We start from the raw sequence: 26,650 nt of genomic DNA, 5'->3' as shown, positions 1-26,650 counted from the left end.
CCCTCACCCACTTGGATCCTGAGCATCTGCGTGAGCAGTTAACCCTCTGATCCTGGTCCTGACTTTTGCCATTGTGAAGGCTGATAAGCTGCGGGGGCCCTGGCCTCATCTACATGAACGATGTCAGAAACAGGTAAGCCTGTGAGGGTGTACTTGTATGTGGTGTGTGTGTGTTTGAGAAGAAGTCTCAAACAACCTTAGATCCTCGGGATTCAAAGGGTCACACTCACTGGGGACTCCATCTTGTGAAGGTGTAAGAAGGGAGAGAGCCCTGGGCTACATGGATGTCTCACCTGTATATTGGGGAGAGCCCAGAAGAGCCTGAGCGGGATTCAGGTTCGGAGATAATAACAATAATCATTATTATTTATAAGTATTTGTTCTGTCCATGGAGGTGGGTCAGACTGACTCAGGGGAGAGTCAGAGTAAGGCAGCAGGCACATTGCTTCTTCATGTATGTGTCTGTGCATGATGGAGGGAACGGAGCAGTTTTTCATGTGTTTGTAGGAGTCTTGGTGGCTGAGTCATGATTTTAATGGTGACATAGGGAAGGCCCAAGGATGCTGAGCCGCATGACATTGCCTCAACCCCACTGTGACTGTCTAAAGTATCTCAGCTAGGGTGAGCTAGACCTGATGGTGTGTAGTGTGTCCTGTGCCCATCACCGGGAGTGTGCAGTGTGTCCTGTGTGTCTGTCACTGGAAGTGTGTAGTGTGTCCTGTGTCTGTCACTTGGAGACCTGCTGGGGGCATCTCAGCAGAGATGGTCTGAGCCAGAAAATGGTTGAGACTGTTTGTGTCCAGTTCTGCCATGAAATGTCCTCTCCGGAGCCGGGGCCTGACTCTCTCTCACTCCTCCCTTGGCCCAGGCAGCTGTCCTGGGTGGGCAGGGCTGGCAGACAGGCAACTTCAGCCTAGTTAGTAGGACTTGAAATTCCGAGTTGCTCTGGATTGTTCTCCCTTTAGAGGAAATTCACTCTTCCTGTCTAGCATCTCGTGGTGCAGTCCCAGCCTGCGTTTCAGCACTGAGGGAAAGACTGATTGAATTTCACATTCTCCGTCACAGACAGGGAACGTGTGTGTGTGTTTGTGTGTGTATGTTTGTGTGTGTGTGTGAGAGAGAGAAAGAGAGAGAGAGAGAGAGAGACAGACAGAGAGAGAGACAGAGACAGAGACAGAGAGACAGGCAGACAGAGAGACAGCGACAGAGCCAGTGGGGCGTTGGGGGGCTGATTTTCCCAAGGAAACTCTGTGAAGGCCAATTTGTTAGAGAGCAGGTGGAGTGTAACAAGGCATAAAGACCATCTTCGGCAGTAGCAGGAATGTCAGGCCGCTGTCCTGACCATGATGTCCACAGGCTCTGGGTTCTCTCCTGCTACGCTCTCCTAGGCTCCTCAGCGCATGGATGGCTGCAGACGACATTGTCTCTCCTGGCAGCTGGCTGATGCCTGGTGTTTAGTGGCCCGTGTCTGTCCCTGGGAGCTTGTGGCAGGAGATCCACAGACAGTGTCACTTCATGTCCGATCTAACATGACAAGCAGTTCCAAGGAGTGTGATGGTGTATTCTCTGGCCTTTTCCATCCCTGCTGCCATCATGGGAACCCAGGGCCCCAGAACCACTTTAGAGATCCCTCTCCTGTCAAGGGGACTTCTGAGGTCAGGAGTGACTCGGTGTCTGGGACAGTGTGGCAGTACCAGCCAGTGTGAAGAGTTTGCTGTGGGTCTGATAGCACAGGGCCGGGCAGTGAGTGGTGTGCACGTATCTGAGCCCTGGGCTCTTCCTGAGTAGGAAACATCCCCGAAGAGTCTCGTCTCCTTAGTCTGGGAAGCAGGAGGGTCAGCACTGAGCCCCAGAAACTGCCTCTCCCAGCACAGTGTTTTGGGCTCAGGGTCATGATGAATAAGAATCCAGCCGGCAGGTGAGGAATTCCACCTGGGGTCGGGGACCGAATGCTGAGGACACTGCGTGCTGCCCTGTGCCTTGTAAAAGGGCCTTAATAGGGACCATCAGGACTGATGGGCACTGGGGAGTAGAGGGACACGGGCTGCTACGCCTGTACATTCTCTCTCTCATCCCTCCTTCCTTCCATTTCCACAGCGTCTCCAGTGCTGACCCCGGAGATGACCATGGACCTTGGGGTCTCTGGCTCTGCTTTCGGTGACTTCTTGCCCTTCCTCAATCCAGGACTCCCCCAGTCACCACCCTGGGAGCTGATCCAGACGCCCCCTCTGGTGACCTCGGCCATTGCTCCTCACAACCCTCTGGTGATGTCACCTTTCCCCACAATGCCCGTGGTGGCAGGAACTGCTGGCCATGGCCCCTGCGACCCTGGACCTTGCAAGGTCATCATCCAGGTCAGTTCTGAAGGGAAGATTCTGGAGTCAGCCCAGAACCAGTCTGTCACCCAGACACAGGCTCCACCCAACCAGGGTGCAACAGAGGCTCCATCTGGGCATCCTGCACCCGTCTACTTGGCATCCTCTGTGCCAAAGACCGTTACAACCACCCCAGCTACTACTGTCACCCAGTCTGGTATGGGAGACCATCTGCCTCATGCTCCACCACCAGAGGCTCAGATAGTCCCCACTCTATTCTTATCCTCCGGTGGGATACAGCCCCAGTGGTTTTGTGGGGACAGTGATCCAGTCCCTGCTTGGAGCCAGGCCCCTCCTGAAGCCTCGCGCAGGCCCAACAGTGTCTATGAGAACTTCCAGCGCTGGAAGCTTTTGAAGGCTCTGACCCGGAGGTACCTTCCCAGGACTCCTGACACTGAAGTCCTTTCCTGCTTCCTCATGTGAGTCTTTCAGTGGTCATCGGGTTCATGGAGCTTCCCAGGAGGGGACTGGGGTGACCCCCAGGGTAGGGTCCATGGGACAGATGTTCTCAGGGATGCCATCCCGGAATTCTGGCTCAGGAGCCCGTAGTGACCAGCCATGTCCGAAAGCCTCACCTCAGTTATCTCATCAGGGTTGGTCCTGATATGTGGTCTGAGGGACAGACATTCTGTTCCTAAGACCAGACACAGCACAGATGTGCCAGGGTTCAGACAGGCCGTGACTTCTCGGCCTTGGCATCCCATGACATATCCCCAGAGCTGAGGGTATACGCCAGTACAGCCACCAGGGTAGGGTGTGGTATGCGAGGTCCACTCTGGGAGGGGAGACCAGGCCACCATTGGGGGTCAAGGCAGTCAAGGTATGGATGTGGGGCAGTGTGGCCTCCTGGCAGATGCAGACCCTGACCAAGCCTGTCCTTGTAGCCCGGTGTTTCGCACTCTGGCCCGCCTGAAGCCCACCATGAGCCTGGAGGAAGGCCTTCGCCTGGCCCTTCGGGAATGGCGGGGCACGAGCAACTATGACCGCATGATCTACTCCGACATGGCGGCCAAGTGAGTCAGGCCTGGGCAGAGAGTAGGGGTCAGGGTGGCTGCAGGCCCGAGCTTCAGGGGCTGCTCCCAGATGGCCGAGGGGCAGGGAGGGCTAGGCAGCCCCAGGAGACCCTTCCCCTGCAGAAACTTGTTCCTCCCGGAGCCGGGACACTTTTCCCCAGCCCACTCTGGGGCTCCTGACCACAGTCTGAGGGTCACAGTCCCTGACCTGCTGTGACCCTCCAGGGCCAATGTGGGGGATCGCTGGGGGTGCTGGGGTCCGTGTCCACCCCATTCTCTACCCTCCTGGGGACTGGGCCATGAGCATCCCCTGTCCCTTACTCATCCTACTCAGTCCCGTTCAACCCGACTCATCAGGGCCTGTGTTCCCCACACCAGGTTCATGGAGTTCGAGGCCGAGGAGGAGATGGAGGTGCAGAAACTGCAGTGGACGAATGGAGCGCAGGGCCTGCCACTCCCCGCCCCACCCAGGCCTGGGCCTCAGGGGGCTCCAGGCCCACTGGCAGACCAGCAGACAGGTACGGACCCTGCTCCCAGCTAAGGGCCACAGGACCTGGAAAGGCCCTCGTGGGTCTTGACCTGACAGGGAGCCTTCACTCTCCCGATGACCCCCAGACCTGTGCTCAGCGGCCCCCTGTCCACGGGTTTCTCCCTCTCCTAGCACACCCCACGCTGCCTGAGGCTTCAGACTCACCTTTGAAGTGGGATCGGAGACCCTGGGGACACACTTGGTCCCTCCTCCCGTTGAGGGCCACCTCATCCCTCATGCATCCACGGGATTCTAGGGCCCTGATCCAGCCCACTGGGACCTGTCCCCAACTCTGTGCTCAGTGCTGTGTGTCTGAGGGCATGGACACGGGGTCCCCTCACATCCCTCTCTTCTTCCTTCCTCCTCAGCCTGTGTCCCCAAGAAGGCCAGACCCCAGGCCGAGGCAGCTCACCCCAAGACACACAAACCTCAGCAGCCCCCCAAGTCCAAGGCCCCCGAGGAGATCCCTCCTGAGGCCGTGCAGGAGTACATGGACATCATGGACGAGCTGCTAAAGGCCCCCGACTCAGTCTGCAGGGCGCACCTCAGCCGACGGGCAGTGGACAGGGAGGAGCAGCAGGAGGAGGCTGGGACCTTTCCTGACCCGGGGCTCTTGAGCTATGTGTACGAGCTGTGCTCCCAGGAGGACTTTGTCACCAAGGTGGGGGATTGGGTCCTGCTGTGGGGTAGGGAGGGTGCAGGGCTGCTTCTATCCAGGGCATGGCAGTGATGTGCAGTCTTTGCTTTGAGCTCTCTGTGTAAATGCACACCTGTGTTTGCATATTTCTGCTTGTGTTTGTACGCATGTGTGCACGTGTGTCTCTCTGTGTACAAGCAGTGGCCCTTGTTTGTGCATTTCTGAGTTTGGTCAATGTGTGAATATCTCTGTGTGTCTACATTTGTGTGTAATGTGTGAGCGCTGTGCAGACACGTGCAGATACATGTACATGTACCTAGAGGAGGAAAAGAGTGTATCATTTGTATCAGGTGTGTGCTTGAATCCATGGGTGCTCACATGTGCTACTCTGTGAGAGTAGGTATATAGTCCGTGTGCCTTTGTGAGTGCGGGTGTGTACATGTCTGTGTGTGTGTGTGTGTGTGTGTGTGTGTGTGTGTGAGCGTTCCCGGCTTGTGTCTGTGTGAGACTGTGCAGCCGTCCAAGCCTGTGCAGCCGTCTAAGCCCGTGCACTGTGCTGGGGAAAGGTGTGTTTGCTTCCTCATTCCCTCCTGTTCCCTACGAGGAGCCTCACCACTGCTTCCCTCTCCCAGGTTGAGGCGATCCTTCATCCCAGTTTCCTGAAGCACCTGCTCTGCCCAGAGTCCCAGCTGGATCTCCTGGACCTGGCTGATGAGCTGGAGAAGGAGGAAGGACTCACCCCCACACAGGTGAGGGCAAGTGGACCTCTGCAGGTTTGTGTCAGGGACCGGGGCGTTCAGGTAAGGAGGTGAGCAAGGACCCTGGGCAAACAAAAAGGAGTTTTCTGGGTTGGTTCGGGGAAGGAGACTCTACGGGGAGATGGTGACTAAGCCTGGGAACTCAGATAAGCGGGGCTGCATGGGTCAAGGAGGGGCGCCCCAGAAGCGAGTCCCAGCAAGTGCGATGCCCCCCCTGCCCCCTTCATGTGAGGCTTCAGGGAGAAGAGGACATGAATACTGGGTGAAGGAGGATGATGGAGGGTGAGAAGGCTCTAAGGGAGCCACAGAGCTCAAGCATCTTCTGCTGAGAGGAGTAGGAGTCACTCTCTGTCCCACCCTGCACCCCCACATGCCCACACTGTCCCTTCTCCCCCCAGATTGTGGACAAGCGTCTGCAGGCCTCAAAGGCTAAGGAGGTCATGAAGGCTTGTCCCCAACACCAGGTGACAATAAAAGACTCCTGCCCCCCTGAGACTGACTCTGGACATGCCTCACGGCCTGGGCGGGCCGAGGCCACTGTGATGGCACCTGGAGCCTCTGCCCCCTCTCTGGGGAACCTGGAGTCCCCACCCCTGCAGGCAGGACCGGCCCCCTGTCCCAGCCTCACTGCCCCCATTCTGGACAGAAGGGCTCCCCGCATGCTGGGAGAGGCCCCTCCAGGCCGGGGTTCGCTTGGGGCAGCAGAGGGCTCCAGTGAGGAGAAAGAGGAACTGACCAGCCAGGTCTTCCTCCAAGCCTCTCACAACAGCCTGCTGCCCTGGGGCTTACCCAGGAGCCCTGGCCCAGACACTGGCCCCGACACTGGCCCCCACCTGCCTGGAGGTCAGGGGAATCCAGAGCTCCCATCCACTCGCACAAGGGCCTTCAAGTCTAAGGCCCCTACCAGGAAGAATCCTCTGTGTGGGGGCCCAAGGCGGCGTACTGCTAAGAAGACCTCCTGTCCCAGGGGGCACCCCATGGTGTCAAGTGGCTCAGCCTTGACTGTGGAGCTGGAGGGCCCCTCCCTGCCCCCCAAGAGAAAGTTCCAGCCTGCCATGGCCCAGAGGAGGGGGAGGGGGCACAAGAGACAGTAGGATATCTGGGGGCTCCTCCTGACCACCTCCCAGTGTCTGGCTGCACCCAGAAGCCTTGTACTCCCCATGATCTTCAGCTAAGCCTGCTCTGGAATGGCGGGGGCTGTACCTAGAATGGGGGGTTTGACTGGAGCAGCCTCTTTGTGTCATTGTGTAAATAGTGAATAAAGTTCAGTTCTTTGGAAACATCTCAGTGTCTGTCCTCTCACTTGTGCTCCTTGGGAGGCCTGAGACCACAAAGGGTGAGGGGAATCACAGGGGAGGGGGGAACCCTGAGAGTACTGTGCTGCCTGGAGAGTGGACGAGTCCTTCCCATCTGGAGGAAGATGTGCTCAGTCACCTGCAGGCCCACACCATCCTGAGGGCATAGACAAGGCTCACATCTTGCTGCATTAGCCTGGACCAAATAAAAAATTAAAGCTCATTGGGTATTTGCATATCATATTCTTCACTCACATAAAATGTACAATGCTTTGATTTGACATCATAGAATTTAAATGTTTTTGTAACCAGACATATTTGAACATTTGCCATCACTCTTGAAAAAAAATATGTGGGAGGGATAGTATAGCAGATATGTCGCATGCCTTGCCCATAGCCAATCCATGCACTCGATTCCCAGCACCCCATATAGCCCCCACACTGTGATAAATGAGTCTGTTCAGAGATCCAGGAGCAAGATGTGAGTATACCAGGTGTACCCCCAAAACCTAATAGGTAAAGGTAAAGGCCCTCCCATTGATCATCGATTTGCTCGAGCGGGCCCAGTAACGTCTCCATTGGAGACTTTGTTGTTACTGTGTCTGGCATATCGAATACTCTCGGTAGCTTGCCGGGCTCTCCGAGAGGGCCGGAGGAATCGAACTCGGGTCGGCCATGTTGGCCGCTTGTAAGGCGAACGCCCTACCCGCTGTGCTATCGCTCCAGATCGCTCAAGATGGGAGATGTGTGCTGAAAGTAGAAAACCAAATAATCATATAATAATTATAAAGGGGGCCGATTTAATGTACTTATTTAATTGTTAAGTGTTTTACCATTTAAATATGGTCCTGGTACCTGTAGAGAAGGTGTTTGAGAACCATTCTTCATTTTCAGTGACAAGATATTTGAAACTCAGGACCTTAGAGATTCTCAGGGAATTAGACTACTAGTTTTTAAAAACTAGTTGCAACTCTAATTATTGAGAAACAGTAGGAAAACAACTCTTCAGTGTTAAACATTTTAATTCTCTGCACTTATCACTATTAACGGGCTGGAGCAATAGCACAGTGGGTAAGGCGTTTACCTTGTAGGCGGCCAACATGGCTGACCCGGGTTCGATTCCCCCGCCCCTCTCGGAGAACCCAGCAAGCTACCAAGAGAATCTCGCCCACTGGGCAAAGCCTGGCAAGCTCCCCATGACGTATTCAATATGCCGAAAACAGTAACAACAAGTCTCACAATTTGTTGTGAGACATTACTGGTGCCCGCTTGAGTGAATCGATGAACAACGGGAGGACAGTGCTACTATTAATGAGGGCTGGAGCAATAGCACAGCGGGTAGGGTGTTTGCCTTGCATACAGGCGACCCAGGTTCGATTCCTCCGCCCCCAGTAGAGTCCGGCAAGCTACCGAGAGTATTTCGCCCACATAGCAGAGCCTGGCAAGCTCCCCGTGGCACATTCGATATGCCAAACACAGTAACAACAAGTCTCACATTTGTTGTGAGACATTACTGGTGCCTGCTCAAGCAAATCGATGAACAACGGGAGGACAGTGCTACGGTGCTATTACTAATGAAAAGTTAAGCATAAAATGTGTTTCTTAAAATATTTAGTGAATTTGAATTCACGTAAAATTACATTGCAGAGAGGGAAGGGACAAACTTGAAATGACAAAAAGGCAGTGGCAGAGGTGTTTGGACACGTTAGTGGGGATGAAAGTGAATAACATGTACCCCCCAAACAGAATTATTAAAACAATTTGGGGGCAGTTGGGTCACACCCAGAAGTGCTCAGGCTCCTCATGGCTCTGTACTGAGGAGTCACTCTTTGTTTCTGTTTGTTTATTTGTTTGTTTTCTGTTTGAAGGAGAGGAAGCTTTTTGGGTCTGACACGGCCATGCACAGGGGTTACTCCTGGCTCTGCACTCAGGAATCACCCCTGACGGTGCTCAGGTGACCATATGAAATTCTGGGAATCGAACCCGGGTTGGCAAACGCCCTACCCGCTGTGCTATTGCTCCAGCCCCGCTGAGGAGTCACTCTTGACTGCTCCAGTGAACATACGCTGTCCCGGGGACCAAACTTGTGAGCTTACCCTGCACTGGTGCTAAACCCTGGCAGACGTCTGGGGCCTCCTGGGGCCTTATTGCCTCAGAAGGTGCCCGGCTGCTGGCCCATACAGGACTGCCCCTCGGCCTGAGTAGACAGTCTGTCCTTTAGACTCTGTTGTCATGGGACCCTGTAGGTGCTGAGCACCTGTGGTGCGGCTGGTCCAGTCTCTGTGACTGACCCTGCAGGGTCTCTTGCCAACATACCAGTGTGTCCAGGTACATGTTGGGAAGCTCCAAAGAGGCTGGAGGGCAGGGTGTGAGAGGTCAGTGTGATCAGCATAGAGGCCATCCCAGGACACAAGGACCCTGGCCTTAGGATCTCCACAAAGCATAACCCAGTTGGAGGGGAAGGATGGCCTGTGTCAGGGACTCAGGGCTGAGACAGGGCATGCCGCCTCATTCCCATCAAAGGGCCTGATCTAGAGATGGTTGAGCCAATGAGGCACCACTGCTCCCTGCACCATCCCCCTCTCATTCCCCCTCCCTCCTCTCCACAGAGTCTTCCGTGGTGCTCCCAGAGATGACCATGAACCTTGGGGTCTCCGGAACTGCTTTCAGGGTCTTGCCCTTTCTCAATCCAGGGCCTCCCCCAGCCACCACCCTGGGAGCCGATCCAGATGCCCCCTCTGGTGACCTCGGCCAGCGCGCCTGGCATTCCTCTGGTGCTGTCACCTTTCCCCATGATGCCCGTGGTGGCAGGAGCTGCCGGTCCTGGCCCCCACAACCCTGGACCTTGCAAGGTCATCATCCAGGTCAGCCCTGAAGCAGGGCTTGTGGAGTCATCCCAGAACCAGCCTGTCATCCTGACACAGGCTCCACTCAACTGGGGGGCCGCAGAAGCTCCTACTGCGGTGGCCGGGCATCCTGCACCACTCTACTTGGTGTCCTCTGGGCCGGAGACAATTATGCCCACCCCAGCTACTACTGTCACCCAGGCTGGGACAGAAGACGATCGTCCACAGGCTCCACTGCCAGTGGCCCAGGTGGCCCCCATCATCCTCCCATCCAGCAGTGGGACACTGACCCAGTAGGTTTGTGGGGACAGTGGTCCAGCGACCACCCGGAGCCAGGCACCGCCTGAATGCTCCAGCAGCCCCAACAGCGTCTATGAGAACTTCCGGCGCTGGCAGCGCTTCAAGGCCCTGACCCGGAGGTACGTTCCTCAGACTCCGGACACTGAGGCCCTTTCCTGCTTCTTCATGTGAGTACCTCGGGGTCCTGGAGCTAATGGGAGCTTCCCAGGAGGGGACTGGGGTGACACCCAGGGTAGGGTCCATGGGAGAGCTGGAGGAAGGATGAGGACCCTGTGCCCAGGGATAGCACATACAGAAATCACCCTCAGTGCATCATGGCCTGTAGGACCGGTGGCCACACTGCCCAGCACCTCAGCACAGCCCCACTCACTGGCTGTACTCAGGAATGCCATCCTGGGGTTCCGGCTCAAAGGCCCGTAGCGACCAGCCATGCCCTAAGCCTCACCTCAGTCCCCTGATCAGGGTTGGTCCGACCTGTGGTCTGAAGGACAGACATTCCGTTCCGAAGACCAGACACAGCACAGATGTACCAGGATTCAGACAGGCTATGACTGCTTGGCCTTGGCGTCTTATGACGGATCCCCAGAGCTAAGAGTGGATTCCAGCACGGCCACTGGACTGGGGTATAGGAGGCAAAGTCCACTCTGGGAGGGGAGACCAGGCCGACATTGGGGGTCAAGGCACGGGTGTGGGGCGGCGGGGGCTCCCGGCAGACGCAGACCCTGACCGAGCCTGTTCTTGCAGCCCGGTGCTGTGAACCCTGGCCCACCTGAAGCCCACCATGAGCCTGGAGGAAGGCCTGCGCCGGGCCCTGCGGGAATGGCAGGGCAAGAGCAACTTTGACCTCATGATCTACTACGGCATGGCGGCCAATTGAGTCAGGTCTGGGCAGAGAGTGGGTGTGTAAACACACAAAAATAAAAAGGCCGGCGGTCAGGCCGTTTCCCCACTCCACGGAGATCGATGGCGATGGTCAGGCAAAGGAAGGAAACGAGGCCAAGCTGGCTGGTCTTAGCAGCCGTTTATTACATGGAAGAGATGTATGTCATGGAGGCCTCAGGGATCCTCAAGCATGTGCGCCTTTGTTCTCTCAACCTGTCCTCAGCCCCATCTTCCCAGGTTCTCTGATGCCCGTGACCCCCAGAGAGCCCTGAAATCTCCCTTATATAGATCATAGTACCTCCAAAGGTCGCAATATAGTGTTGTCATCAAAAGGAGTTACAGAAAGAACATTGAGGGGGCAAACCATACATTGTTTCTTTACATCCACATTGTTTCTTTACATCAGCAGGCCAGGAATCCTGGCCTCACCTTTACAAGCACTTGGATTTGCATCCCAAAGACCAGCCTGGCCAGAGCTGGAAATCTACATCCCAAAGATCAGTCCTGGCTAGCACCTGAGATCTGCATATCCAAGACCAGCTAGGTTTCTGTGGAAAAGGGAAGCTGCTTCATTATACTGAAATCATTTACTGAAGGCAGTTTGGAGGGGAGAAAGTTCAGTCTCATCCAAGCTAGTCAGGACACATAGGAAAACTGCTTCTAGGACGTGTTTCTCCTCTCCTGGTCCAACCAACATAAGCACACATAATATTAATCATTTTGTATGGACACAGTAAGAAATACCTTGAGCTTATAGAATTGCTCTCCCAGGGCCATCTCAATCTCAGACTGTCGTGCTCAGGCCAGATATCTTTCCTATTCCTAGCAGCAGGGTCCTAGTCTCGTCGTTACTTTTGGATCATGACAGCATTTGCCTATGATCAAACTCTTAACTTATAGTTAAGAATCGTGGCACCTTGGCCTGGCCCATCGCGATGCCAGGGTAGCACATAACTTACCGGCTTGCCCTGGTTCCATCCAGTCCCACGTCGGGACCTGCCCTTGGAGTGCTAGGAAGTGAGGGCAACTGAGGCTTAAGTTGAGAAGGCAGATGCCAGGAGTGAATAATATCCAAAGCCAATTAAATCCTAAGTTATAAAGCATAATATTAATTAATTGTCTTCCTGTATCTATACAAAAGGACACTAAATTAAAGTAAACTGCTCAAAAGACATAAGGAGAGGAGAAAGACAATATTAACTTACAGTACAGCCTCAGTGTCTAAGCAGGATGAGACCTTACAAATTGGTGGGGGAAGAGACCATAGACGAGGTTACAGACAGGCAAAGTAATGGGAGTGACTCGGGAGCACTGTGATGGGTGCAACCTGATAAACCTAAGCTCCGTGTACTCCAACATCTCACCCTTTTCTGTTTACAAAAACACAAAAATTTGAAATAGACAAAGGAACAATTCCAATCACAAAACAGTCTCATATGTAGTAGTAGTAAAACTTCAGTCCGCCCCTGAACCCAGAGCAGTGCTTGTTGTAAAGTGTCCAATAATCCTGCACTGTTCAAGGATAATCAGAGTCATTTAGTTGCTTTTTGAAGAAATGAGGTGTGCAGATCACAATTTGAAGAGTTGTTTTTGCAACAGCAGCAGTAGTAGTCACAGCAATGAGTCCCAGAGAAACAACTGTTAAAGAGTCCTATGAACTTCAGGAAGCACTGGATCAAGCAGGGAGCACTGGAACAGGAGCATCACAACTTCTGTCAGGAGCTCTTCAGCAGGGGAATGCAGCCATTCTCTGTTCAGGTTCACGGCAGTCATAGATGTGAAACCTAGCTTATGTGTGGAAAAAACACTTTTTAAAAGTTATCAGAGGCTTTGAGCATTGGGGTTTGGTTCATCTCCATGTCTGGGGGTAGAGAAAGAGGCAGGGGGAAACTCCGGGAGAAACAGTTATCCTAGAGAGAAATTAAAAGGTGTTCCTATTAAAAGTTTTTCCTTCCTCCTTCAGGAGATGAGGCACCTGTGAATTCCAAGGAGAAGGTAAAATTAAAGAATTGTTAATCCAAAATATGGGGTCCAGGCATTGTCAACCCACAACCTATAAGCGAAGGGTATAAGGAATACTCTTAATTTGATCTCATGATATGTTAAAGGCCATTGCTTCAGGCCTTCTGATGCTGGCTCCTCTGATTTCCTTGTGAATTCGAGGTGAAATCAGCTTGGCGATGGCTTGGAGCTGGAATTTAGAGAGTTGTAAGACTGCAAAGGTCTGAAAGTTAATGCAGGTAGATGAATTCGGCTCCTGATGAAATGCAATGGGACCCAAAGTTTCTTAGTGGAGTTATCTGTTGAAAGAAAAATATAGCCTTTTCCTCGAATGAGGTGTCTCCCTGCTACCCTGTCTTTGTCAATTTTTAATCAAATTAGGAGAAAGTTAATAATTTTCTGAGACTGTGTATCTTCCTGAAAATGCTTTTCAGCTGCTGTATGACTCCCCTTGAGGTAAATTCAAAAAATTTTAAAGAAAACAATGTCAAAGAATAGGAGTCAAATGGGGCATTCCTCCTTATTTATTTATTTATTTATTTATTATTAAATATGCCCGATTCATAGGTCCGGGAGGACCAGAATGAGATCTGATATCAGTAATAAAAACAAGTTCAGAGCCCTTTTGTAAAAGAGCCTGTTGCTGCTGAAGCAATTGTTGAGCTATATAGCATTTGATGATGTACTTAGAAACTCAGTCACAATACCAGGGAAGAGACCAACATAAACTGAATCTGAGATGATATTAGTAGGCCCTGGTACATGGGCCAGTGAAAAAAACCAATGTGGCAAGTTATAGCCTTCATTGGAAGCTCTTTCCTGATATCAAAAATAACCTGCTTCATAACCATACACACACACACACATGAACATGCAGAAGTATCCTAGCGACAATGCCTTCTGTCCCTCACCAGACTCAGCATCTGTGATGGCTCAGTGGGTGAGCACCCAGGAATGAGGCGTCTCTGTGCCTCCTGGGTCAATAGGCAATGGCTGAGTGGGAGAATAACCACGTACCCATTGGCCCTGAAGCCGTTTTCCCAGAGGCGGCATCTCACAAACTAGAAGTAGAAGTTCACTTTCCCAAAAGTAAAACTGTACCAGCCTGAATCTTTGAATAACCTTCCTTGGAACTAGCACCTCACCATTGGTTCTGTTAAAAAACCTGAGAGTCGGTTGTCCAGACTGAGCTCCTGGCAGATATTCTTGGGAATCAAGACTAGAAACTAGAGAAGGCTTTCTCCACCTCTGACCTGACTGAGGTCTCTCAGGGAAGCTGAGCCCTTTTACACAAAGTTCTGCTCGGTTTGCAAGCGCAAATTCACCATAGACACAACGCTTTGATTCCAAAGTTTCTCACTTTTTTCCTGGCTCAAAACCTGATGCACGTTAGGTGCAGAACTCAGCTCCGCATGTCCCATACACGGGATAGCTTGTTCCCTGAACTCAACCGCTTGTCGGTGAGCCTCTAGATACGCTCCTTGAGGAACAGAGTCAGGGATCGGAGATGCCTTTTCCTTCCCTTCCAGACAACCATGAAAACCTGATGTGCTGCTTGTAACGTTTGCTTGAGCAAACTCCCTTTCTACCTGGGGGTTCCAATCTTGTCCCGTTGCACCAGAATTTAATCTGCAGGGACTCTGGGTGAGAGAAATGGTGACTGTATCAGAGCAGGGAATCTTCAAGGCGGCACTCCCTGCTGTGGCTGGTAGCAGTGAATCTACTGACTGGAGCTCTGAAGCTCCACACTGGGGAGAAGGGCTGCAGCTGGGAATGTCCCCTGATTTTGCGGGGCCTGAGGCTGGCCCCACTACAAGTTTCCCGAAATGGGGTCACCAGCTACGCCAAGATTGGAGGGGCAATCTCTGACCCAATGGTTTCCATTATGGCATAGTGGACAAGGTCCAGGTGGTCGTCTCACAATTGCACGTTTGGGAGGTGCCCTGTAATCCTTACGGAGGTGGCCTGACTTCCCACAATTAAAACATTTGGCCTGAATACGCCTCTGTATGGCATAGGCCTCGACAGCATTAATACGTGCCTGATGTTTGACAGAACCAACATTCCGACATGCCTTCAAGTACCCCATTACGTCCTCCTTCTCTGTAATGGGGTGCAGAATGGCCTGGCAATCCTCAGTAGCATTTTCAAAAGTCAATTGTTTGGACAAAATCTCCTGCGTTTCCTTACCCTTAACCTGTCTTTCAATGGCTTCCATCAACCTTCCTATGAAGTCTGCATAAGGCTCTGTGGCACCCTGAATAATCTTTGTATAGCTTCCCTTGAATTCAGCATTTGCATCAATCCTCTCCCAGGCCCACAGGGCGGCGTCATGGACATGAGCAAAAACAGCACGAGGCAAGGTGACTTGCTTCTTAGGGTCGTGCCATTTACCTTCACCTATTAACATCTCATAAGTCAATTTAATCCCTGAAAATTTCCATCCAGCATGGCCTAGGCTCTGAAGTTTTGCCTTGGCCTCATCACTGAACCACATCCTCCACTGGATGTACTGAGAAGGGCTTAAGCACGTCTTAGCAACCACATGAAAATCTTGAGGTAGCCAGTGAGCCTTTTTATTCCAGCCTGTAAGATACTCCTTACAGTAGGAAGATGTAGGTCCGTAAAGGGCACAGGCCTTTTTGAAATTACTGAGTGAATCCATTCTTCACCCTTCATAAGACGGAGACTGATTCTCCTCCAGCTGGATGGGAAAAAAGAGACGGAGCTCATGGGGTCTGGGTGGGATTGACCACTTACAGTCGAGAGGTTTCAGCTGTAAGCTTCTATCGGGAGCGTGTCCTGAGCGGCCTGGAGGCCTCTTGGCTGAGGAGCGGCGGCTCCTATGAGAAGCCTCCTGTACCAAGCCGCTCTCAGACTCAGAATCTGAGGAAGTGGTAGCTGGCTCATCATATGCATCACTTTCCTCTGACGCACTAGAAGTGGAGTCAGACAGAGGAGGTGGGGGTCTCTCTGGCTTGATATCAGTAGGGAACGTTAATTCATCAGTGGCAGAGAGATTTTTGCTCTGAGAACGTGTTTGTACTGGAAACGCCTTGAGCTGCTTTCGGGGCTTGGGTACAGGAGCAGTCAAACATTGCGCATCAGGCTTCTTTCTAGGCTTAGGTATGGGAGGAGCCAAGGGTAAGGCTCTCTCAGTAGTGGGAACTTTCTTAATTTCATCCTTAATCTTAAAATCCTCTCTGTTTAGCTCCTGAGGAAAGCCTTCCATAGTATATCTAACATCCTCCTCCTTGGAGCTATCTTCCAAAGCCTTAAGAACGGAATAGACAATTTCCCAAGTTACCCAGAATTGTTTAGGGATTTGAGCCCCTTCCTTAAATTCCCTGAAGACATTACCTTTAACCTTTTCCCAAACCTCAGGCGCCAAAGTACCCTTATCTGGAAACCAGGGATGAAATTTATAAACAGTTTTTAGGCAGGACCGGAGTTGGTCCCGAGAAACACTATGTCCAGTTCTATTTGCAAAATGCTTAATCTATTCAATAAAAAAATGGCCACGATCAGTTTGGCGTGAAGAATTTTTAGAGGAATTCACGCGACTCTGTTTTTGTCCCATCTTAGTGGAGGAGTACAGCTAGCAGTTTAATTCACCGCACCACAAAATCTAAGTTCTCCCACTGAACTTTGCTAGAGTGGGGGTGTACCAAGCGCTGTTCTTACCTTTAGTTGTGCACCGGTTGGAGGCTCGTGCCGGCCCAGGAACGCCAGTTGTGTAAACACACAAAAAATAAAAAGGCCGGCGGTCAGGCCGTTTCCCCACTCCACGGAGATCGATGGCGATGGTCAGGCGAAGGAAGGAAACGAGGCCAAGCTGGTTGGTCTTAGCAGCCGTTTATTACATGGAAGAGATGTATGTCATGGAGGCCTCAGGGATCCTCAAGCATGGGCACCTTTGTTCCCTCAGCCTCTGTCCTCAGCCCCATCTTCCCAGGTTCTCTGATGCCCGTGACCCCCAGAGAGCCCTGAAATCTCCCTTATATAGATCATAGTACCTCCAAAGGTCGCAATATAGTGTTGTCATCAAAAGGAGTTACAGAAAGAACATTGAGGGGGCAAACCATACATTGTTTCTTTACATCCACATTGTTTCTTTACATCAGCAGGCCAGGAATCCTGGCCTCACCTTTACAAGCACTTGGATTTGCATCCCAAAGACCAGCCTGGCCAGAGCTGGAAATCTACATCCCAAAGATCAGTCCTGGCTAGCACCTGAGATCTGCATATCCAAGACCAGCTAGGTTTCTGTGGAAAAGGGAAGCTGCTTCATTATACTGAAATCATTTACTGAAGGCAGTTTGGAGGGGAGAAAGTTCAGTCTCATCCAAGCTAGTCAGGACACATAGGAAAACTGCTTCTAGGACGTGTTTCTCCTCTCCTGGTCCAACCAACATAAGCACACATAATATTAATCATTTTGTATGGACACAGTAAGAAATACCTTGAGCTTATAGAATTACTCTCCCAGGGCCATCTCAATCTCAGACTGTCGTGCTCAGGCCAGATACCTTTCCTATTCCTAGCAGCAGGGTCCTAGTCTCGTCGTTACTTTTGGATCATGACAGCATTTGCCTATGATCAAACTCTTAACTTATAGTTAAGAATCATGTCACCTTGGCCTGGCCCATCGCGGTGCCAGGGTAGCACATAACTTACCGGCTTGCCCTGGTTCCATCTAGTCCCACGTCGGGACCCTGCCCTTGGAGTGCTAGGAAGTGAGGGCAACTGAGGCTTAAGTTGAGAAGACAGATGCCCAGGAGTGAATAATATCCAAAGCCAATTAAATCCTAAGTTATAAAGCATAATATTAATTAATTGTCTTCCTGTATCTATACAAAAGGCCATTGCATTAAAGTAAACTGCTCAAAAGACATAAGGAGAGGAGAAAGACAATATTAACTTACAGTACAGCTTCAGTGTCTAAGCAGGATGAGACCTTACAAATTGGTGGGGGAAGAGACCATAGACGAGGTTACAGACAGGCAAAGTAATGGGAGTGACTCGGGAGCACTGTGATGGGTGCAACCTGATAAACCTAAGCTCCTTGTACTCCAACAAGTGTGGGTCAGGGTGGCTGCAGGCCCGAGCTTCAGGGGCTGCACCCAGATGGCCGAGGGGCAGGGAGGGCTTGGCAGCCCGGGAGGCCCTTCCCCTGCAGAAACTTGTTCCTCCCGGAGCCAGGACACTTTTCCCCAGCCCACTCTGGGGCTCCTGACCACAGTCTGAGGGTCACAGTCCCTGACCTGCTGTGACCCTCCAGGGCCAATGTGGGGGATCGCTGGGGGTGCTGGGGTCCGTGTCCACCCCATTCTCTACCCTCCTGGGGACTGGGCCATGAGCATTGCCTGTCCCTTACACATCCTGCTCAGTCCCGTTCAACCCGACTCATCAGGGCCTGTGTTCCCCACACCAGGTTCATGGAGTTTGAGGGGGAGGAGGAGATGGAGGTACAGAAACTGCAGTGGACGAATGGGGTGCACGGCCTGCCACTCCCCGCCCCATCCAGGCCTGGGCCTCAGGGGGCTCCAGGCCCACCGCCAGACCAGCAGACAGGTACGGACCCTGCTCCCAGCTAAGGGCCACAGGACCTAGAAAGGCCCTCGTGGGTCTTGACCTGCTAGGAGCCTTCACTCTCCCGATGACCCCCAGACCAGTGCTCAGCGGCCCCCTGTCCACGGGTTTCTCCCTCTCCTAGCACACCCCATGCTGCCTGAGGCTTCAGACTCACCTTTGAAGTGGGGTCGGAGACCCTGGGGACACAGTTGGTCCCTCCTCCCGTTGAGGGCCACCTCATCCCTCACGCAGCCACTGGATTCTAGGGCCCTGATCCAGCCCACAGGGACCCGTCCCCAACTCTGTGCTCAGTGCTGTGTGTCTGAGGGCATGGACGCGGGGTCCCCTCACATCCCTCTCTTCTTCCTTCCTCCTTAGACTGTGTCCCCAAGAAGGCCAGACCCCGGGCTCTGGCAGTCCGCCCCAAGACACACAAACCTCAGCAGCCGCCCAAGAACAAGGCCCCCAAAGAGATCCCTCCTGAGGCCGTGCAGGAGTACAGGGACATCATGGACGAGCTGCGAAAGGCCCCAGATTCAGTCTGCAGGGTGCCCCTCGGCCGACGGGCATTGGACAGGGAGGAGCAGCAGGAGGAGGCTGGCACATGCCCTGAGCCGGGATTCCTGAGCTATATGGATGAGCTGTGCTCCCACAGGCCTTTGTCACCAAGGTGGGGGTTTGGGTGCTGCTGTGGGGTCGGAGGGTGCAGGGCTGCTTCTGTCCAGGGCTTGGCAGTGATGTGCGGTCTTTGCTTTGAGCGCTGTGTGTAAGTGCACACCTGTGTTTGCATATTTCTGCTTGTGTTTGTGCGTAAGCGGGCAGAGGCCACTGTGAAGGCACCTGGAGCCTCTGCCCCCTCTCTGGGGAGCCTGAAGTCCCCACCCCTGCAGGCAGGGCCGGCCCCCTGTCCCAGCCTCATTGCCCCCACTCTGGACAGCAGGGCTCCCCGCATGCTGGGAGAGGCCCCTCCTGGCCTGGGGAAGCTTGGGGCAGCAGAGGGCTCCAGTGAGGAGAAAGAGGAGCTGACCAGCCTGGCCTTCCTCCAAGCCTCTTACAATAGCCTGCTGCTCTGGGGCTTACCCACGAGCCCTGGCCCTGACACTGGACCCGAAACTGGCCCCCACCTGCCTGGAGGTCAGGGGGATGCCGAGCTCCCATCCACTCCCACAAGGGCCTTCAAGTCTACTGACCCTTCCAGGAAGCGTCCTCTGTGTGGGGGACCAAGGCAGGGCACTGCTGAGAAGACCCCCTGCCCAGGGTGCACCCCAGGGTGTGTAGGGGCTCAGCCTTGACTGTGGATCAACAAGGCCCCTCCCGGCCCCCCCAAGAAAAAGTTCCAGCCTTCCGTGGCCGAGAGGAGGAGGAAGGGGCACAAGAGACCAAAGGATGGCTGCAGGGGCTGCTCCCAGATGGCTAGGGGAGAGGAGGGTTGGGAGGGACTTGGCAGCCCAGGGAGGCACTTCGCCTGGGGAAGCTTGTCCCTCGGGGAGTCGGGAGGCGTGTCCCCATCCCGCTCTGGGTCTCCTGACTACAGCCTGAGGGTCAGAGTTCCTGATCTGCTGTGACCCTCCAGGGCCAATGTGGGAGATGGCTGGGATTGCTGGGGTCTGTGTCCACCCCCTTCTCCACCCTCCTGGGGGCTGGGCCATGAGCATCCCCTGTCTCTGCCTTATCCTGGCACTCTGCTTGGACCCGGGCAACTCAACTCAGCGAGGCCTGTGCTCCCCACACCAGGTTCAAGGAGTTTGAGAACGAAGAAGACATGGAGGTGCAGAAGCCAAATGGGGTGCAAGGCCTGCCGCCCCACACCCCGCCCAGGCCTGAGCTTCAGGAGGCTCCAGGCCCACCGCCGGCCCAGCAGCCAGGTACCGACCCTGCTCCCCAGCTCAAGACCACAGGCCCTGGGAAGGATCTAGGGGTCCTGGCCCTGCAGCGAGTCTACACTCTCCCGGGGACCCCAAGGCCTGTGCTTAGTGGCCCCCTGTCCCCGGGTTTCTCCCTCTCGCTGCATACCCCACGCTGCTCAGGGCATAAGATTCACTTATGACTAGAGCTCAGAGACCATGGGGACATGCTGGCCCCTCCCCCATTGAGGGTCCCCTCGTCCCTCACGCAGCCACGGGATTCTAGGGCCCTGACCCAGCCCACTGGAACCCGTTCCCAAATCTGTGCTCAGTGCTGTGTGTCTGAGGGCATGGATGCGGAGTCCCCTCACGTCCTTCTCTTCTTTCTTCCTCCTCAGCCTGTGTCCCTAATACGGACAGCCTCTGTGCCCAGGAAGCTCACCCCGAAACACATGAAACGCAGCAGTCCCCGGAAACCAACGCTGCTAGAGATCCCCCCTGAGGCCGTGCAGGAGTACATGGACATCATGGAGGAGCTGCTGAAGGTCCCCGACACAGTCTGGGGGGTGCCCCAAGACCAATGGGCAGCGGGCAGGAAGGAGCAGCAGAAGGAGGCCGGGACCTGCTCTGAGTAGGGGTTCCTGAGCTACGTGGACGAGCTGTGCTCCCAGGAGGCCTTTGTCACCAAGGTGAGGGTGCGGGCCCAGGGCATGCCCGCACCAGGGCTGCTCTTGTCCAGGCCTTGGCAGTGAGGCCTTGGCAGTGACATGCAGTCTTTGCTTTGAGCTCTGTGTGTGTATGCACACCTGTGTTTGCATGTTTTTGCTTGTTTTTGTGTGCACGTGTGCACGTGTGCACGTGTGTCTCTCTGTGTACAAGCAGTGGCCCTTGTTTGTGCCTTTCTGAGTTTGGTCGATGTGTGAACATCTCTGTGTGTCTACATCTGTGTGTACTGTGTGGGCTCTGTGCAGACACGTGCAGAATCATGTACACGTACCTAGAGGTGGAAGAGAGTGTATCATTTGTATCAGGTGTGTGCTTGAATCCATGTGTGCTCACATGTGCTACTCTGTGAGAGTAGGTATATAGTCCATGTGCCTTTGTGAGTGCGGGTGTGTATGTGTCGCTGTGTGTGTGTGTGTGTGTGTGTGTGTGTGTGTGTGTGTGTGTGAGCGTTCCCGGCTTGTGTCCGTGTGAGACTGTGCAGCCGTCCAAGCCTGTGCAGCCGTCTAAGCCCGTGCACTGTGCTGGGGAAAGGTGTGTTTGCTTCCTCATTCCCTTCTGTTCCCTACGAGGACCCTCACCCCTGCTTCCCTCTCCCAGGTTGAGGCGATCCTTCATCCCAGCTTCCTGGAGCACCTGCTCTCCCAGGAGTCCCAGCTGGATCTCCTGGCCCTGGCTGAGGATCTGGAGAAGGAGGAAGGACTCACCCCCACACAGGTGAGGGCAAATGGACCTCTGGAGGTTTCTGTCAGGGACCAGGGAGTTTAGGGAGGGTTCAGGTAAGGAGGTGAGCAAGGACCCTGGGCAAACAGAAAGGACTTTTCTGGGTAGGTTCGGGGAAGGAGACTCTATGGGGAGACGGTGACTAAGCCTGGGAACTCAGATAAGCCGGGCGGCATGGGTCAAGGAGGCGCGCCCCAGAAGCGAGGTCCCAGCAAGTGCGATGGCCTCCCTGCCCCCTTCATGTGAGGCTTCAGGGACAAGAGGACATGAATACTGCGTGAAGGGAGGATGATGGAGGGTTAGATGACCCTGAGGGATCCATAGAGCTTAAGTATCTTCTGTTCAGAGGAGTAAGAGTCACTCTCTGTCCCACCTTGCAGCCCTACATGCCCACACTGTCCATTCTCCCCCAGATTGTGCAAAAGTGTCTGTAGAACTCACAGGATAAGGATGTCATGAAGGCTCGTCCCCAACACCCGGTGACCCTAAAGGACTCCAGTCCAGCCAAGACAGCAGCAGGCCACGGCACCCCAACACCAATGTGGGGCCACAGGCCAGGGACCAGCACTGAGTCCTGCCCGCCTGAGACTGACTCTGGACATGCCTCACGGCCTGGGCGGGCCGAGGCCACTGTGATGGCACCTGGAGCCTCTGCTCCCTCTCTGCGGAGCCTGGAGTCCCCACCCCTGCAGGCAGGACGGGCCCCCCGTCCCAGCCTCACTGCCCCCACTCTGGACAGCAGGGCTCCCCGCATGCTGGGAGAGGCCCCTCCTGGCCGGGGGAAGCTTGGGGCAGCAGAGGACTCCAGTGAGGAGAAAGAGGAGCTGAGCAGGCTGGCCTTCCTTCAAGCCTCTCACAAGAGACTGCTGCCCTGGGGCTTACCCAGGAACCCCGGCCCTGACACAGGCCCTGACACTGGCCCACACCTTGCTGGAGGTCAGGGGGATCTCAAGCCCCCATCCACTCGCACAAGGGCCTTCAAGTCTACTGCCCCTTCCAGGAAGCGTCCTCTGTGTGGGGGACCAAGGAGGGGCACTACTGAGAAGACCCCCTGCCCCAGGGGGCACCCCAGGGTGTGTAGGGGCTCAGCTTGACTGTGGAGCTGGAGGGACCCTCCCTGCCCCCCCCCCAAGAGAAGGTTCCAGCCTGCCATGGCCCAGAGGAGAAGGAGGGGGCACAAGAGACTAAAGGATGGCTGCAGGGGCTGCTCCCAGATAGCTCGGGGGGGGGGGGGGGGGTGTGGGGAGGATCTTGGCAGCCCTGAGAGGCCCTTCGCCTGGGGAAGGTTGTCCCTTGTGGGGTCGGGACGCTTCTACCCACCCCGCTCTGGGGCTCCTGACCACAGATGAGGGTCACAGTCCCTGATCTGCTGTGACCCTCCAGGGCCAATGTGGGAGATGGCTGGGATTGCTGGGGTCTGTGTCCACCCCATTCTCCACCCTCCTGGGGGCTGGGCCATGAGCATCCCCTGTCTCTGCCTCATCCTGGCACTCTGCGTGGACCCGGGCAACTCGACTCAGCGAGGCCTGTGCTCCCCACACCAGGTTCAAGGAGTTTGAGAACGAAGAAGACATGGAGGTGCAGAAGCCAAATGGGGTGCAAGGCCTGCCGCCCCGCACCCCGCCCAGGCCTGAGCTTCAGGAGGCTCCAGGCCCACCGCCGGCCCAGCAGCCAGGTACCGACCCTGCTCCCCAGCTCAAGACCACAGGCCCTGGGAAGGATCTAGGGGTCCTGGCCCTGCAGCGAGTCTACACTCTCCCGGGGACCCCAAGGCCTGTGCTTAGTGGCCCCCTGTCCCCGGGTTTCTCCCTCTCGCTGCATACCCCACGCTGCTCAGGGCATAAGATTCACTTATGACTAGAGCTCAGAGACCATGGGGACATGCTGGCCCCTCCCCCATTGAGGGTCCCCTCGTCCCTCACGCAGCCACGGGATTCTAGGGCCCTGACCCAGCCCACTGGAACCCGTTCCCAAATCTGTGCTCAGTGCTGTGTGTCTGAGGGCATGGATGCGGAGTCCCCTCACGTCCTTCTCTTCTTTCTTCCTCCTCAGCCTGTGTCCCTAATACGGACAGCCTCTGTGCCCAGGAAGCTCACCCCGAAACACATGAAACGCAGCAGTCCCCGGAAACCAACGCTGCTAGAGATCCCCCCTGAGGCCGTGCAGGAGTACATGGACATCATGGAGGAGCTGCTGAAGGTCCCCGACACAGTCTGGGGGGTGCCCCAAGACCAATGGGCAGCGGGCAGGAAGGAGCAGCAGAAGGAGGCCGGGACCTGCTCTGAGTAGGGGTTCCTGAGCTACGTGGACGAGCTGTGCTCCCAGGAGGCCTTTGTCACCAAGGTGAGGGTGCGGGCCCAGGGCATGCCCGCACCAGGGCTGCTCTTGTCCAGGCCTTGGCAGTGAGGCCTTGGCAGTGACATGCAGTCTTTGCTTTGAGCTCTGTGTGTGTATGCACACCTGTGTTTGCATGTTTTTGCTTGTTTTTGTGTGCACGTGTGCACGTGTGCACGTGTGTCTCTCTGTGTACAAGCAGTGGCCCTTGTTTGTGCCTTTCTGAGTTTGGTCGATGTGTGAACATCTCTGTGTGTCTACATCTGTGTGTACTGTGTGGGCTCTGTGCAGACACGTGCAGAATCATGTACACGTACCTAGAGGTGGAAGAGAGTGTATCATTTGTATCAGGTGTGTGCTTGAATCCATGTGTGCTCACATGTGCTACTCTGTGAGAGTAGGTATATAGTCCATGTGCCTTTGTGAGTGCGGGTGTGTATGTGTCGCTGTGTGTGTGTGTGTGTGTGTGTGTGTGTGTGTGTGTGTGTGAGCGTTCCCGGCTTGTGTCCGTGTGAGACTGTGCAGCCGTCCAAGCCTGTGCAGCCGTCTAAGCCCGTGCACTGTGCTGGGGAAAGGTGTGTTTGCTTCCTCATTCCCTTCTGTTCCCTACGAGGACCCTCACCCCTGCTTCCCTCTCCCAGGTTGAGGCGATCCTTCATCCCAGCTTCCTGGAGCACCTGCTCTCCCAGGAGTCCCAGCTGGATCTCCTGGCCCTGGCTGAGGATCTGGAGAAGGAGGAAGGACTCACCCCCACACAGGTGAGGGCAAATGGACCTCTGGAGGTTTCTGTCAGGGACCAGGGAGTTTAGGGAGGGTTCAGGTAAGGAGGTGAGCAAGGACCCTGGGCAAACAGAAAGGACTTTTCTGGGTAGGTTCGGGGAAGGAGACTCTATGGGGAGACGGTGACTAAGCCTGGGAACTCAGATAAGCCGGGCGGCATGGGTCAAGGAGGCGCGCACCAGAAACGGGGTCCCAGCAAGTGCGATGCCCTCCTGCCCCCTTCATGTGAGGCTTCAGGGACAAGAGGACATGAATACTGCGTGAAGGGAGGATGATGGAGGGTTAGATGACCCTGAGGGATCCATAGAGCTTAAGTATCTTCTGTTCAGAGGAGTAAGAGTCACTCTCTGTCCCACCTTGCAGCCCTACATGCCCACACTGTCCATTCTCCCCCAGATTGTGCAAAAGTGTCTGTAGAACTCACAGGATAAGGATGTCATGAAGGCTCGTCCCCAACACCCGGTGACCCTAAAGGACTCCAGTCCAGCCAAGACAGCAGCAGGCCACGGCACCCCAACACCAATGTGGGGCCACAGGCCAGGGACCAGCACTGAGTCCTGCCCGCCTGAGACTGACTCTGGACATGCCTCACGGCCTGGGCGGGCCGAGGCCACTGTGATGGCACCTGGAGCCTCTGCTCCCTCTCTGCGGAGCCTGGAGTCCCCACCCCTGCAGGCAGGACGGGCCCCCCGTCCCAGCCTCACTGCCCCCACTCTGGACAGCAGGGCTCCCCGCATGCTGGGAGAGGCCCCTCCTGGCCGGGGGAAGCTTGGGGCAGCAGAGGACTCCAGTGAGGAGAAAGAGGAGCTGAGCAGGCTGGCCTTCCTTCAAGCCTCTCACAAGAGACTGCTGCCCTGGGGCTTACCCAGGAACCCCGGCCCTGACACAGGCCCTGACACTGGCCCACACCTTGCTGGAGGTCAGGGGGATCTCAAGCCCCCATCCACTCGCACAAGGGCCTTCAAGTCTACTGCCCCTTCCAGGAAGCGTCCTCTGTGTGGGGGACCAAGGAGGGGCACTACTGAGAAGACCCCCTGCCCCAGGGGGCACCCCAGGGTGTGTAGGGGCTCAGCTTGACTGTGGAGCTGGAGGGACCCTCCCTGCCCCCCCCCCAAGAGAAGGTTCCAGCCTGCCATGGCCCAGAGGAGAAGGAGGGGGCACAAGAGACTAAAGGATGGCTGCAGGGGCTGCTCCCAGATAGCTCGGGGGGGGGGGGGGGGTGTGGGGAGGATCTTGGCAGCCCTGAGAGGCCCTTCGCCTGGGGAAGGTTGTCCCTTGTGGGGTCGGGACGCTTCTACCCACCCCGCTCTGGGGCTCCTGACCACAGATGAGGGTCACAGTCCCTGATCTGCTGTGACCCTCCAGGGCCAATGTGGGAGATGGCTGGGATTGCTGGGGTCTGTGTCCACCCCATTCTCCACCCTCCTGGGGGCTGGGCCATGAGCATCCCCTGTCTCTGCCTCATCCTGGCACTCTGCGTGGACCCGGGCAACTCGACTCAGCGAGGCCTGTGCTCCCCACACCAGGTTCAAGGAGTTTGAGAACGAAGAAGACATGGAGGTGCAGAAGCCAAATGGGGTGCAAGGCCTGCCGCCCCACACCCCGCCCAGGCCTGAGCTTCAGGAGGCTCCAGGCCCACCGCCAGCCCAGCAGCCAGGTACCGACCCTGCTCCCCAGCTCAAGACCACAGGCCCTGGGAAGGATCTAGGGGTCCTGGCCCTGCAGCGAGTCTACACTCTCCCGGGGACCCCAAGGCCTGTGCTTAGTGGCCCCCTGTCCCCGGGTTTCTCCCTCTCGCTGCATACCCCACGCTGCTCAGGGCATAAGATTCACTTATGACTAGAGCTCAGAGACCATGGGGACATGCTGGCCCCTCCCCCATTGAGGGTCCCCTCGTCCCTCACGCAGCCACGGGATTCTAGGGCCCTGACCCAGCCCACTGGAACCCGTTCCCAAATCTGTGCTCAGTGCTGTGTGTCTGAGGGCATGGATGCGGAGTCCCCTCACGTCCTTCTCTTCTTTCTTCCTCCTCAGCC

General features: G+C 55.2%; 1 protein-coding gene across 1 annotated transcript; it reads left to right on the top strand.

The window, feature by feature from the left end:
• Positions 1-120: 120 nt before the first annotated feature.
• On the top strand, positions 121-21,479 carry LOC130036153 (NUT family member 2G-like; the record flags this gene model as incomplete). Its single annotated transcript, XM_056128137.1, has 7 exons — positions 121-133; positions 2,185-2,354; positions 2,616-2,794; positions 3,260-3,388; positions 3,767-3,869; positions 4,300-4,578; positions 21,378-21,479. Coding segments are annotated over exons 1-7 (975 nt in total), but the record flags the coding sequence as incomplete, so codon positions are not given.
• Positions 21,480-26,650: the final 5,171 nt, after the last annotated feature.

The sequence above is a fragment of the Sorex fumeus genome, unplaced genomic scaffold (assembly GCF_029834395.1).
Source record: "Sorex fumeus unplaced genomic scaffold, SorFum_2.1 ptg000063l, whole genome shotgun sequence".
NCBI lineage: Eukaryota > Metazoa > Chordata > Mammalia > Eulipotyphla > Soricidae > Sorex > Sorex fumeus.
This window is presented reverse-complemented; position numbering and strand designations above follow the sequence as displayed.